The following is a 15,517-nucleotide window of genomic DNA, read 5'->3' as shown; positions in this document are numbered from 1 at the left end:
AAAAGCACTACGTAGTCGACACCGCCACATGTAAGACACCACAACAGCTGGCGCCCTCTCAGCTAAAGACGTCTATCTGTCATGATAGCCCCTTCCACTCCGTACCTCCTGCGGCAGACCGGCCGCCAGTTTAGCCGCCGGCTGGTCTGTGGTGCCCGCCTCCCTTCCATCGGCCGGGTGCGCCCTCCTCAGCGGCGCCCTGTGCGCGGGCGCGGGCGCCGGCCGGGGCGCCGCTCCGCGCTCTAGGGCCGCCGTCAGGCCGGCGCGCGTGCTCTGGGAAGCGGCCTGTAGGGCGCGCAGAGCACCCAGCAGCGCCTGCCGCTCGGCCGGCCGCAGACCGGGGCTGTCCAGGCGCGCCAGCAGGTGCCGCTGTTGCTCCAGCTGCCGCTGTAACAGGTCTGCCTCCCGGCGCTGCAGCTCGGCCGCCAGCCGACGCGCCGCCTGACCGACAAAAGGGCAGGGGTAGGGTCGACACGTGAGCAGGGGACAGGGCATGGGCAGGGACACATGGGCAGCTCCGCCGCCAGCCGCCACGCCGCCTGAAAGGGCAAACGGCAGTAAATCCTAGACCAGCTGTGCTGGTAAAGAGACTGATATCGAGTAGTGGGTATGCTATTCTAAACGGTTATCCGCCGATCATCATGCGCTAACAAATTATCTTGCATTCAGTTTGCAATGAAAAGACATGAGAAACAATAAAAGGGCAAATTGACTCACAATTTTTACGAAATCAAGTGGCATCTATCCACTGAAACATGAAAGCAAAGCGTGCGTACCCATAATTTCCTCCACACTATCTCACCTCTCGTTTCTCCTTGCGTTTGGCCTCCAGCGCAACATTGGCAGCCAGCAGGTCCTGTGACCGGCGTATCTCCTGGCGTCGAGCCTCTGCGATCTCCTGGTTCTGACGGCGCGCCTCTGCTGTCTCCTCCGTGGGGAGTCCAGCTGACGTCTGTTCCTGCTGCTGGGACTGTGGGAGTGCCTGCCACACCTCAGACGCTGATGGCTGATCGTCAGCCGAGTCCTGTTCCTGTGACGCGGCTGGCGAGTCGTCTGGATATGCTGGCGCTGTATCACCGTTATTTTGTGGTAGATGTGATGCTTGTGATGCGGAGTCGAGTTCACTTTTCCGTCGTGCTGCGTCGGGGTTCGCGACAGTTCGTTTCAAACCAGATAACGCCATCTGTGGAGAGAAAACGGTATATGAGAGATACGCGCGCACCTTACGCTAAGAATTCGGAGAATCTCGAGGCGAAACTACAAGAAAGCTGCGAGACCATAATCACCACACAAACCACTTCTCACGCAGACACACCCATCAGAGTAAACAAGAACATGACACCACAACGCCCAGAAAACAACAAAGTCTCACCGCCGTTACACGCATCTCTATCAACATTTTCACGAATCCAACACTTCTTCTGAGCAACAACACACGGCTATGCAGATCTGCGGTTCTCAGATTGCCACACATCTCACCTGTCGCCCGCCAAAGGCCGCTCTGTCTCCATGGGGGCGCACTGAGATCTGAGCACAGCCGAGCACCGGCTTCGGAGACGAGAGCGCCGCCTCTGCCTCCTCTGAGCTGTCAAAGGTTACCAGCGCTGCCGACGGATCGCAACCGAACGAGACCTGGGGGCAGGAGAGGTCAGGTCAGGTTAGGTCAAGCGAGGTCAGGTCGGGAGCTGTCAGACATAACCAGTGTCGCTGACGGGTTGCACCCGAACGACACCTGGCGACAGGAAAGGTCAGGTCAGATCAGATCAAGCCAGGGGCTGTCAAAGGCAGCCAGAGCTGACGTAAGGTCGTGTCCAAACACCAGCTGGTGGCGGGAGCGGTCAGGTCAGGTAGGGTGGGGTGAGACGCCCCTAAAGCTGTCGAAGATCGTCTAAACACCTGGTGGCGTCGGCAAGGCGTCATATTAGACCAGTAGAGATATGGCCACGGTAAGGCGCCGGTCATTTCCATACCAGCTGTCTCATAAATAAAATACAAAGCGAGCGCATAATGTTAATTTTGGGAATTTACGCATGTTCTGATTTTCACGAGCGCGAAGTTTCACAATGGGCATGGGCTGTTGTACAAATGAAGCAATCTTACAGGTCAAATACCGCAAGGACCTCGTAGTACGATATTATCTGCATATTATCACAACATTCTGCTACGAAAAGACACAATAAAACAGCTATGACCGGGTTCGCCACACGGTCTTTGATAAAGCCGACATACAACTTAAACATGAAGATCACACACATCTATCAACATGTATCTGTGCTAAGATTTAGCTATCACACGCATTATGAGATGTTGCAACTTGCAACCAAAAGAGCCGTTCTTTTGAATCGGCATCCTTCGTTTCTTCTATCCTGATTGAGACTGAAGTTCGTTGAAATAAATGCAAGGAGCCCATATTCGTATTACCTATATATGACCTTGCGTATAACAAGGGAAAAGAAATGTGAGAGCAATCCGATCGTGAGCTTGATTATATTATTTTTCAGCAGGAAAAAGGTCCGGTCTATTCAGACACCCCATGACAGCAGTAATACAGGGTGTCCAGAAAAAACGGATACTATTATTTTTTGCTGTAATTCCGAAAATAAACACCTTACATTTTAAAATGGCACATGCTTGTATTCGCCAAAATATGGCAAAACAGACAGCAGGTGCCACATGGCATGTAAACTCTTTGGTTAGTTGCGGCAGCTCCTCAAAGCAGATACTCAATGTGAGCGGCCTTACGGCGGATCAGCTCCAGCACTAGCACAGTCTGCAGGTGACTGATGGTCATGTTGACCATCTCGGAGGGCAAGCAGACAACTTTCCAACGACGCATTACAGTGCTCATGAGTTTTGCCAAATCTTGCACTATAAGCACATGAATTTGGAACAAAATCGGCACGTGCGTTAATGAATGCGACTTAATTTCCGTAGTATCTTTTTTTTCTGGACACCCTGTAGATACTGGGCAAGCAGCTTGCAAAGGACACAGCTACAGTAAATCGTGACTGAAATGAACGTAAGTGTTAAGCGCCGTTGAATGATATTGACACGAGCATACCGACAATGAAAAGGCTACGAATAAAGTGCGTCGCCGCAGATGGCACGCAAAGTTCATGAGCCTTGAAAGCCGGATCAGCACAACAAAAAGACAAACAATACACACCTGATCTACAAACCACAGAGTCCCTCACACAGCACGAGACATGTGTCACTTCCCTGTATGTTACTAACTTTCAAAGCATTCTGTCTAACATGTCATTGTCATGATTTACGATAAGTTTTGTGACAAGTTGGCGTGTGCCGAGGGCGAGGAACGACACCGAAGCGGCACGGGAACCACAAAAACCAGGAAGGGAACCACAAGAGCGGGCCGCGTCCTGGAATCACGAGCGGTGGGCTCGGGTAAACAATGGAAGCCACGCCTCACGGTACGGGAAACTATACCAGGCACGTTCATTTTTGACATGTTTGAAGTGCAAGGCATTGTTGCACGTGTCACAGCTGTGTAAGGCACGAGACGCGGTGCAAGCGTGACGCAACAGGGAAACTTTAGTCTGGGGAATCAGCATTTATCGTAAACCGGGCACAACCCACACCGCAGTCGCCGAATAACTTACCATCCTGGCACGTCAAATGCCCCTCTGAGGCCGCACAGACCTCCGACGTACACAAGTTACCCGGAGCTCTGCCCCAGCCCAGACACCACCGCCGGTACAGACGGACTAGCACTGTCAGCTGGCCGTACCGACCCCCGAGAGCCGCCGAATGCATCACAGAACGTGAACCAACCTGCCCAGTCTGACCCGTATAACGCCATACGACAGCCGGCCATAGTTCAGATCCGCCCACCGTATCAGAAACGAAATCCACCAGATGTCTGATTAGCGACGCAAATCATTTCGCGAAGAAGGTTATCAAGAAAAAATCAATTTACCGTGCCACTATCCGATAATTTACATTTAAACACACGCCCCTGACGAAATCACTCGTGACGTCGTGCAGACAGGACAGAACGTGAAGAGACTGAAGCCCGTGACCTGTACTACTGACGTGGACAGACAACCCCCCACCCCCGGTGCATAGAGGGCGCGGCGCCTGTTCGAACCTGTATGTTGACGACGCGGCCAAACTCCGACATGTAGTCGTTGAGCGGCATAATCTGGTTGAGGTGAGGCGGGATCCCTTTCAGGTGGAGACTGCAGGTGTCGAGAGGCCGCCCGCAGCTCTGTAAGAGAGGTCAGGTCAGGTCACGTCAGGTCACACCAGGTCAGATAAGATCAGGCCATGGAATTCGACAGCACAGAAAACGTCAGCTTTGTGGGGCTTGCACGACATATTAAATCACATGGAACGATAATCTGACACATCAATCCAGTTATAAATTATTCGAATCCAGTTTCACAGTTACAGCTGTCAAAGAAAGTGACAATTCATCTAGCGTAGCGACAGGTCTGATTGAAATAATACTTCTTCAGAGAATCGAAAGCACAGATCGTATTCAACAGTTCCATTGCAACCGCCAACCATCAAATATAAAAGAAACTAAGGATTAATAAATCGAACGTGTGGTCATCGGAAAAAAACTCCCCTGACCCCCTGTTGACTGCCTCAGCTGTGTCCCTACCCTGGATAGCCACAGGACAACCATACCAGTCAGACAGTACCGTATTAATCCATTGACCAGTCTACCGAGCGGATAGAGCCGCTCTGACGTCACGCAGTGTGCTAATTGACGATCAAAGACAGACAAAATGCGCGTATTACCAGACAGTTTCCTCAGAGTTCATCGGGGTGTTAAATCGCGCACAGGTGTAGAGGCCAGGTGGAAGACGACAAGCACTTTTTAAGCATTGAATAAAGAGAAAATATGTGATATGCGAGAAATAATGATCGTATGACAAAAGCACGCACGTATGTATACCTAATTATAGCCTATCTATTTTTCATGCTATGCAAAATTGTCTGGGAACCCACGTTTGCTTTTCAATAAAAACAAAATTGTAAAGAATCGTGTTTTCAACTTTAAAACACAAACTTGCGGTTACAAAAAAAAACTTGTTTTGTGACGATGTTGTCTGTGTTTTTGAAGAGCAGTGAGGTTTGCCCTTCGAGCAACGATAAAATACCAAGTATTTAAATTTAAACAATAAGCTTCATTTTATTTATTTAAAGTCACTTGTATACATTTTCAGATTAGCACGCAGAACCAAACTGCTGTATTCATCGGAATTCTACAGTCATAACTCATAAGCATTAAGCATACCCAGCTTGCTCGAAACATGTGCAAAATTTTAGCCATACGACGCGTTGGGGGAAGTCCACAGCGTTTACTTGTCGAGTAATCGGTTTAGCTGTGTTTTTAGGAAGCTCTTACATGGCTAGTCAGCTCGGCTATACACGAATCACCAGTAAACTCGTAGACAACCGTTCCATAACGGGGATTGGTTGACGACGTCATATCTAGCCATGTACCATTTCTACCAACATGTTTTTGTCATTTCCACAGACAATCTTTCAAGAAATTACACCAAAGCAGACGCTGTTTTTGGACATGACCGCTCGCACGTAAAATCTTCTCTGTCTGTTGTGGTGAGACGAAACGAATTCACAGTAATGACATTTCAAACCACAGCCACGGACTCGTTCATAATTAGGATGAACGTCTTCGGACTACGGAAATGGGAGTGGCGACAATATGAAGCCAGACTGTCGTGGTCTTGCTCCATCGAGTAAAATGTCCAATCTATCCATGACATGAATAGCAGTATGACTACAGATTAAACTCAGTTCTGGCACAATTTGATGGATGTTCGAGGGACGAAAAAAGTAACAGCTAACCAGTGTTTCTTTGATAAAGAAGCTGTATTGACATCGATCCATAGACTGGGCCGAAAGCGTAAAATTCCGACATGTGATTTTAAGATGCAAGATACCCAGCGGAAATTTTAGTACAATGCATTCGCAATACTCATGCTCGATTATAAATAACGGGTAAACACTAAACAACAAGGGACGTCGTAGTCAATAAGGGCCACATGAGCACACGCCGCCGTCGGAGAGCACACGCCTCGACCGGGGCCGTGAACCAGACCGGTGAAAAAGGGCCGTTCAGCTACAGAGCCTGAACGACGCAGAACCGTTTCACGCTAAGCGCTGCCACTGCGGTTGACAGCTACAAATAAATCGCAGCAAACCACCGGTAAAAGTGGTCATCTCAAAACCTTAGCATCCGTTTCCTTCAAGTTATGGCACCAATGATGATAAAATCGTGACCGCCATACCGAATCAACATGGAAATAAACAAATGTCTGTCAGAAAAAAGTACAGCAAGACAGACCACTTCTCGGAACAATATCCTGGAGGCATGACGATAAAGGGGTTAAACCAGATCGAGATAGTGCGAATTCCGATAAAAGTGTGGACGAGAATGACCACAATGGCGTGTAGGCATGTTAAAAACACCGATCACAAGGTCATGTATCTCGTCAACTAGCTGTAAATAGGGCGTGTAGGATGGCTGAACGATTGACAAAAAGGGGGATATGGGGCACGATAAGGTGATTATAGTTCGTTCATTAGGGTTTACGGGCGCGTCGACTGCGGTGGTCGATTATAGTGTCCTGTCCAGCGTAAAACGCATCTCCCATTAACCTTCGCCCTGGTGGGGGGGGGCCATTTTGGCCCCCCCCCTGTGGTTTTTCAGCGATAACTCAGAAACCACTTGAGTTAGCGCCCTGAAACTTTGTATAGCTGTTTATTCAACATTTTTACATCATGTCCTTTTTTGGGGGGTTCGGGTCAGGTCAGGTCAGGTCACAAGGTCACCAAAACTGACACCACCTCTAAAAAAGTTCAAAGCTCTCTCAAAGGCACAGCTTTTATCCGATCGATGTAAAATTTACAGTACTTGAAGATGTCACCCAGCTCTACAAAATGGCTATCTCGGATTTTTTATAAATGTGACCTAAGGTCAGGTCAGGTCATCGCTGCTCCCCATTATAAGTCAATGGGAGAATCGAAAAGTAGTTGTTTTTCAGCTAAATCGGGCGTGATTGTTCCTATATTTCGTTATTGAAGTGTCTTGGGTCAGCAAATCACAGCCCATGTGAAACCAGTTGCTTGTGACCTCGCTGAGGTCACGCTAGGTCATCTCCCTGGTCACCAGAGGTCACCAGCGGTTTTTCTGCACTTACTTGTTATTGAATAGAGATAGAGACTCCGTTCGACGTTTATCGTGTTTGTCTCGTCAATGCGGATCGAATGATATGCAGCATGACCTATTTCGGTAAGGTCATGACCTTGACCTGAGGTCAAATTTTCAAAATGACCTTTCGAGGTCAAACTATATATCATTCGACGCGTCTCGACGAGCCAAGCACGATGGTGCATGAATCGTTTCTCTATTTTCTCGTGAATGCATGCTATAGTTAAAAACATTTTCAACGAAATTTGCCAAGTTGACCTTGCATGACCTCTGTAGGCCAAACCGTTGAGCTGAGGTCAAATCTGACGAACCTTGGCGAAAGAGCTTGAAAAGAGCTATCGATTGCTTTTTTCCGCGGCTCTCTAGCTCTTCTAGTTTCCGAGCTACAGCGGAATATGTCCGGCAACACCGAAAACACTGAAATTTGACCTATGATGACCTCTAGCGACCTCAATATTGACCTTAGCGAAAAAATGACCGAAATACTTTCGAACGTACTTGTTATGGGCTTTCGTTTGCTTTTTTCCGCGTCTTCCTAGCCCTCTTCGTTTTCGAGTTAGACGGGGGGGGTCATTTTGGCCCCCCCCCACCAGGGCGAAGGTGGCTCAGACCCACACCAGGGCGCGGGTTAACGCGAGGTCAAACATACGCTAAACCGCTTGACCTGTGTTCACATAAGACAACTACACGTAATAATACAAACTTCGCATGCCGGCCTACGCACGAGCAGGCACGACGTAACCGCACCAACACGGTTGCGTGTGACGCCCTCGTCGCGGCTAAATATACCACAGTCGGCGGCGGGCGCCCCACGCACGGACGCCTCAGACAGGTGCGACCTTGAAGCTGCTATATCGGGAGTTCGTGGCGGGGCAGCCGGCACGAGCCGTGTCGCTCCATACGTCCCCTCCCCCTCTCCCTGCCCTCTCAGCCCCTCCCCCGTCTGGTGAATCGTAGCTGGGGTGATCACTTGAAGGGCCTTTCAGGCATCACGGTGTTGAGAGTAACTCTGGGAGTAAATAGATTACGCAGCTGGATAAGCGCATAAATTGTGAGACTGCTGTTTCATGAAAATCTAATGAGATCTAATGAGTTATATATTGCACTTTGGATAACGTGCATAGCAAGCTTAATTTATAAGCGTTCCATAAAAATGATCGGTAAGAGCGAAAACTGTTTTAACTTTAATAAAAACATCGATTTCCGATCAGAAATGACAGCTGAATGTAGAAAGCTGTTATTTTTCTTTTTGTCTCCAGGCAAACAGCTGTGGATAAACTTTCCCACTAAGTCCAAAAACGGAAAGCTGTTATTTCCATTGCCACTTATATTCATAGGTGGATTTCCCACCGCACTTACGTTAGTGAATGCCATATCAGATGCTGGCCGGGAATTTCAAAACATCGGAAAATATCAGCCACCTTTTGGAAATATGGATGGGCGTTGAGCACCGCAGAAAACACGTCACGTAATTCCAGCATTACGCCATGTCCAGTCGACATAATTCCCGGTCATACCACTGTGGAATGGATTTCAAACGCACTGTAGTGTTCATGCTTAGCATCCTACGATCGTTCTCACTCCCTACGATATGCAGCAAATCGTTAAGCTAAAAAAAACCTTCAAAAAGTTACCAGATAAAATAGCTACACCGGTTAGAGAACCGCTGGTCAGCGCGTAGAAAGCTGCTTCGTCATTGTTCCGTCGCAACCATACGCCGCTACAAGAAAACACGAGAAACTGCGCCGCGAGACGAAGGGACGACAAATCAATCCCTGTTCAAACGCAGGCCAGAGACGCCGACGACACGGTAAACAACTAAATCGGTTTCACTGGTGGGGAATCCCACAAAAGCTCAGACCAGGATTGATAGTTCGCTACGAAACGCGTGATCGCAGTTTCAAACTCTACCCTCTGCGTAGTGGTACGCAGAACACACATCTCAAACAGCGTGTACACACACGTGAATAAAAAAGCAGATAAAACACCTTCCAACATCCAGTAAGTCAACTGAAGTGAGTTTCAACGCTCGCCACCACGCCTTGTCCCGACTGACCTGATCAACGCTGGCAGCCTGAGATGGCAGCGCAGAGACCTGCTGTCGTGCAGATGCGGCCGGGAGGGAAGAAAGGCACACTGTCTGGCCAATCGGCTCCGGATGAGACGGCTCTGAGACAGCGGAGAGACAACGGGAGACGTGTGAGACAAGGGATGTTACACGGATAGTCACAGCATCCAGCGGAGACGAACAGACTGTCTCAAATGTTACTATAAGCTGCAAGAGACAACTGACTACGGAGACTCAGACTACCTGACACAAGCAACAGCCAACATACCAACAGCCAACAGCCAACAGCCAACAACAGCCAACACAAGCAACAGCCACATGCGACTACCGGGACTACTCACGGAGACAAACGAAAGTTACACACTGCACAGACTGCTGCCAGGAACACGCAAACGGATTGGAATCGGAAGCGGTACTGACAGTGCTACGAGGCGCCCCAGAAGATTGCCGTACGGTGCCGGTCGGTATCCTACGAGGAACATGCGCCCGAAATGCATTATTACGCCCAGGTGACGAGCCATATTCAACAAAGGATTGCCAAGCATGGCTGGAGAAAGAGAGGCGTCTCACGAACATGGCGGTCCAATCGGATTACAATGCGGAACTAGAATTCGCCAGAGAAAACTGACGCTAACGAATGTTGCTATACCAAATGACACTTCATACATAGGTAGCCCACCCGTTCCCTTTCACAGTCGGTTCAATACGAGAACGTCCGGATTACGGAAGTCGGCCGGGAGCGGTCGAGAACGCCCAATACGAGAACGTCCGGATTACCGGAACAGAAAATGACAACCGATGACGTCGTGTCGAGATCACTCCCTGTTGGTCTTAGGGCTACGTAAAACACCACGGAGGCTACCCTTGTATGTTGTCAGTACTGACTGAATGCTATCAACGAGTCGCTATGTGCTAAATCCGCTACTGTGTTTATTAGCTACTCACCGGCGGCGGCAGCGGCGGTCGGCGGCGGCTGAGGCTGGCTGAACGGAGCCAGCGGTGCAGGCCCGCCGGGAGCGGTCACCTTCGCCGGACTGTACTCTAAAGGGCTGTCGTCTATACTGCGCTCTGACAGCGGAGAGGGTACGGGTCAGGTCACAGGGGAGGTCACAGGTGAGGTTATAATGGGCTAGAGTGCAGCACGTCACACGTCATATCAAAGGTCAGGTCACATCTCACAGCTTGTCACCACAGGTCACATGGCAACAGGCGACATGTCAATAGGTCTGTCTACGAGGTAGATCACATGCCTAAAATGGTGAGTTATGAGACAGCCGCCATGTTCTAAGCAAGTTAACTACAACCTAAGCTAAGGCATCGCCCAGGCTTACATAATGTGAGATTGCTTTCTCGACAAAAAGCTCCCTAAAAACAATCAAGCATAACACCGAGTTTAGACAAAAGCACACAATGAATATTGCTTCATCCTCCAAAACAGCCACTGAGCTTTGTATCGGGGTAATATTGACGATGGCGTGCTCCTTGTAAATGAATGATTCTCAGAGAACCCGCACCTTCAGATAAGGTGCATAAATCGGACGGTGGATTTCTAGTAAAAACGGCCGGATGGACTGGTGCGCCGACGAAATACACGAGTTTGTAGCATAGCATAGCGAGGATAATTCCATTTAAGCATAGCCATCTGTTTTGGAAGCGATAACGGATATTCCTTAGTGCTATTTTCTGACAGCGACATGGAAATCCTTGCGGTAAACACAAGGCCATATTTGAGCTAAATCGTCTGCGATAGCTTCAAATGTCCAATCTGCTTCCCTTACACGCCTCAGTACGATCTGAAGTTGGGAAATACAACAAGTCGGTCGTCTGAATGTCCATTCGGACTCTGAAGCCGTCAATTTTCCACCCGGATGCCATACCACAGCTCCAGTCATGTTAGTTGACCGTTAAACACCGAAGATCCCAACTCAAGTATACGACATTAGCAACAGCCTTGAACATTGATCTTAGGGGAGATAAATGCGACGATAAGTAGAGGAACATGCACATGCAAGGAGAGGAAGAAACGGGGAGAGAGAGAGAGAGAGAGAGAGAGAGAGAGAGAGAGAGAGAGAGAGAGAGAGAGAGAGAGAGAGAGAGAGAGAGAGAGAGAGAGAGAGAGAGAGAGAGAGAGAGAGAGAGAGAGAGAGAGAGAGCGAGAGAGCGAGAGAGCGAGAGAGAGAGAGAGAGAGAGAGAGAGAGAGAGAGAGAGAGAGAGAGAGAGAGAGAGAGAGAGAGAGAGAGAGAGAGAGAGAGAGAGAGAGAGAGAGAGAGAGAGAGAGAGAGAGAGAGAGACTCATGCTTCTGCAGCAGATCCAGCTGGCCACGCCCATGATTTGAAAAAGCGGCGCAATAGCCCCTACTCCGACGCATCACGATGACATTGGGCGGACCCACATACACAATGTACCCAGCCAGTACACCGCACGACTGTCAACTCTGACCGGGAATTCCGACACCGCTTACAGCTACGCTGAACCCTCTAAAATCAGTTACGAACGGAAATGACCTTGCAGTCGACGCGCCCGTAAACTCTGGCGAACCAGCCACCTAACCCCAAACCCCACCTGTTCACAATATCCCATCGTACTACCTCATAGAAGCAGCTCAGAATCCAGTACCACACCATCATCATCATTTCGGCATCATCATCATGATCACCACGCCCTCCGAATCACGTATTGCGTAGGTGGCCGTGCCCCATCTAGATCGTATCTCCACCAGCACGGCACCGACGATCTACGCCGTGGTGTCGGCCGGTTCCACGGAGCGCAGGTCACTCACCGTTCGCGTCCCGACCACGCCTCCTGCCGAGCGAACCGCCCAGACGGTGACGGAGGTCGGTGAAGGGGCTCGGACGGGCGTCGGGACGGGCGTCGGGCCGGGGGTCGGGACGGGGGTCAGCGGACGCCGGCGCTGAGGTACCTGCGGGGGAGGGGAAACAGCGGTTAGCGGGAGGAAAGAAAAAGGGAGCTTGAAGAGATGGAGGAAAATAATGTAGTAATGCAAAATATGATGATAATTGATAAGCACAAAAAATGGAGACTTAGAAGTGCAAACAACATAAAACAGTCTTCAAATTACTCCGTGAAATTGGAATTCTGCAACACGGCGAATTCACCGATCTTAGAGCCAACATATCAAAGCACGCTGGAACTCACCGTTACTTGCCGAGTTCTCGGCTGGGCTTCCACTGTCACGACTCGAGGCGTTCATGCCGTTACTGTTTGGACAGGCGGGAGAGTCGGTAACGGCGGCAGTGCCGTTCGTTTTGTCACCGAGGCGGTCCGACACGGCTGATGCGCCGGGGGAACTGGGCGAAAAAAAAAACAGAAAATTTGATGATAAATTTGAAGTTTATGAAGAATTTGAAATATTACCATAAGAAGTTGACCCAAATTACTATACTCTAGCATACACTATCGAAATTGGCTCCATAACAGTTATTTCGCATACGTCTCCCATTCCATCGATAAAACATAATAAATCGATACCACAAAGAGTCATATGTAGAGTTCATTTGAAACGCAAAACGTCAAAAAAAAAAAAAAATGAAGCACTTGGCAAGATAATCGTCCAATCATAACTCTCGACCCCCTCCCTGCCCAACACCCTTTTCTCCCAGTCCCTCACTCAGCTCCCCAGCCTCGCACCTGTTTGTCTCCTCCGGGGGCAGCTGGACCAGCCGTCGGGGCGGCGGGGCCACGGGCAACGTAACCACGCGGCTCTCAGCGGGTCGAACCGCGTACACGCCCGACGCCAGCGCTGCCAGCAGTCGATCGGCGAACAGGGGAGTCTCCTCGTGTAGAAACACATCCAGCTGCTCGAGCATGGTGACACGCAGCCGCTCCGGCGAGCTCGCCTTGCGTACCAGCGCCAGAACGTAGCGTGCTAGCTTGGTTGGTTGAGCGTCGGACCTGTAATGTCACACGGGGGTAATGTCAGTGGTAAATGAAACAGGCAGATCAGAAGAAGAACATACTCGTAGGGACGGGAGACAGTGTTCAGTTGAAAAATAGGTTGAGAAAGAAGCTGTTATTGACTGAGAAAGGAAACATATGCTGGGAAGTGAGACTGATCGCCCATAATGGACCTCAGTGTCAGTGATTAGGTACCAATCATAGAAAACAGTACCTACACATACAAATATAGCATTTTTTTTTTAAATTAATTTAGTCCGAACCTTTTGATGGGAAGGATTCACAAGGACAGAGCCACCGCTAAGCGAAGCTTGTTGCGATGACCCTGCCCTCTGCCCTCCGATCGCGCAATTCCGATTCTATGGCAGAATTTAGAGTCCAAAGTTTAACGTGCGCACAAAGCCGCGCACGGCCGGTCCCCTCGCTGACTTCACCTGGCTACGGCCTGCCACCAACCGCAACCATACCTGTCAGGAGGCCCATAAATGTCGAGCGCCCGTCGCGCTTCGAACCCGGACTGTCATAACCGGGAACGCGTGCTCTCACCACGGCTCAGTTGGTTAGCCACGGGACTAAGTTTAGTAATTTATTTAGTAACTAGCCACGGTTACTAAATGCATTACAATGCAATGTGTTGTAATGCATTTAGCTTGCATTACAACACATTAATTAAAAATGAGAAGCTGCATGCACTTACATATGTTCCAAGATATCAGCCATCCATTGTTTCAATGCATCTGGCTTTTCAACAATCATCTTGAATAATCACACCTGGAGATGCATCAAAGTGGTCAAAAATATAAGCATTGTCCTTTACATTTTTAGTATTATGCATAATGTATCTAGGATGTTGCAGCACCCCCCCCCCCCCCAGACCTGAAGAGGAATCACAATAACAATGACATTGGCAGCTATATAAATATAATTGTTTTTATTTACATATGACAATTAGCTTCCTGCAGTTTGCACTGAAAAAAACACAGATGCATCATGATTCATGTGGCATTATTAAAACTCAAAATCAAAAGCTACTTACATGTAGCCTAGCCATTTACATGTAATCTCAAGCATAGCCTAACTGCAGACTAGAGTAAAGTGCTCTCCTCCTAAAAGTCATCATAATTGAGAGTCCAATATGTAGATTAGGTATGAGGATTTTGTTGAAGGTATCTAAAAATAGAAAATCAATAAATACCTAAAAATCATCTAACAGTCACTTAGCCTCACAATTCTAAACTTAGTCAAAGATGAGAACATACTTTGACAGGCATGTTCTTGGAAAAATATTGAATAGTTAGACCATTGGTTTATTCAAACCACATACAGGTTGCTTCATACTTGAACTCTTGGCTAAGTAGCACATAATTCCACAAATATCCAATGGAACAAAATTATAGGGAATGAGTAAAGACTGCAGAGTGTGTCCCCCCAAAAAAAATAATTTTTTTAATATCCCTTGTCCTAGCCCTAGAATTATTTTCATATTCAGGAAATTGAATAACATGAAAGCAGCTAAGTTAGTGTGGACCTCAGCTTCAGTGATACTGAAAGAGATAGTTGATAGCAGCTTGGATTGCAGTTGCCGTATACAAAATTCGTCTGGTTACGCTAGAGTCAAAGGTATGGAATCTAGGGACACATGGACAAAGACTCAAATCAACCCAATGCCCAATATCTTGAAGAATCTTGCCATCTTTGTAGATTTGGGTGCGGGATAGCGTTCTATAGCTTTGACACGTAGGTAGCCATCAGGCTCAAGCATTCGACCAAACCAATTCCCTGATGTTTCTGAAATAAATTATTTCCTTGAAAGACAAAAAATATCGAAAAAAATTAATCATCCCGTTCTGACTTTGCAAATGACATCTACGAATAACGAGCATCTGTTTATGTTTGAACGCGAGCTGTAGCCCGTATCAGTAGGTATGCTCTTGCTCTGAGACAGCATGATGGTAATCGCAAACGTGACATTCCCTATATACAGCCTTAACTTATTTAAACAGCGCACACTATAAAATAATAAAAAAAACGTGAATATCACCTTTTGCAACTGTTTTGCAACTTATTCTAGCCACAACAACGTAACAACGCACTCAAAACTCATGCTTGAACACGATTCACGAGTGACTTTGACTGCGCCGCAATGTGTATTGCTGCGCCGGCATATCTCTCATGCTACAGCTGCCATATCGCTACCAGTTTCCTTCATCGCTAAATCACCATATCCACAACATGGGGCCATGAATCTCGCCGGCTTTGGGATTGATTGATCTGACTTGTTCCATTTTATGCAACAAAAATGCAGTGTTGAAGAATTTATAAGAA

The 15,517-nt window shown here is 48.3% G+C and overlaps 2 protein-coding genes across 2 annotated transcripts; both read right to left on the bottom strand.

The window, feature by feature from the left end:
• Positions 1–72: 72 nt before the first annotated feature.
• LOC122389374 (zinc finger protein swm-like) lies at positions 73–4,250 on the bottom strand. Its single transcript, XM_043381303.1, has 4 exons — positions 4,109–4,250; positions 1,480–1,632; positions 803–1,183; positions 73–441 (listed from the first exon to the last, which is right to left on the bottom strand). Exons 1-4 carry the CDS (start codon positions 4,157–4,159, stop codon positions 73–75), a joined length of 954 nt encoding a protein of 317 aa, XP_043237238.1. The 5' UTR covers positions 4,160–4,250.
• A 5,962-nt stretch (positions 4,251–10,212) lies between these two features.
• On the bottom strand, positions 10,213–15,306 carry LOC122389373 (RNA-binding protein 26-like). Its single transcript, XM_043381302.1, has 6 exons — positions 15,234–15,306; positions 13,890–13,963; positions 12,926–13,189; positions 12,434–12,585; positions 12,057–12,197; positions 10,213–10,343 (listed from the first exon to the last, which is right to left on the bottom strand). Exons 2-6 carry the CDS (start codon positions 13,946–13,948, stop codon positions 10,213–10,215), a joined length of 747 nt encoding a protein of 248 aa, XP_043237237.1. The 5' UTR covers positions 13,949–13,963; positions 15,234–15,306.
• Positions 15,307–15,517: the final 211 nt, after the last annotated feature.

This window comes from Amphibalanus amphitrite, unplaced genomic scaffold (genome assembly GCF_019059575.1).
Source record: "Amphibalanus amphitrite isolate SeventyFive unplaced genomic scaffold, NRLGWU_Aamphi_draft 000356F_arrow, whole genome shotgun sequence".
In the NCBI taxonomy this organism is placed as follows: Eukaryota; Metazoa; Arthropoda; class Thecostraca; order Balanomorpha; family Balanidae; genus Amphibalanus; species Amphibalanus amphitrite.
This window is presented reverse-complemented; position numbering and strand designations above follow the sequence as displayed.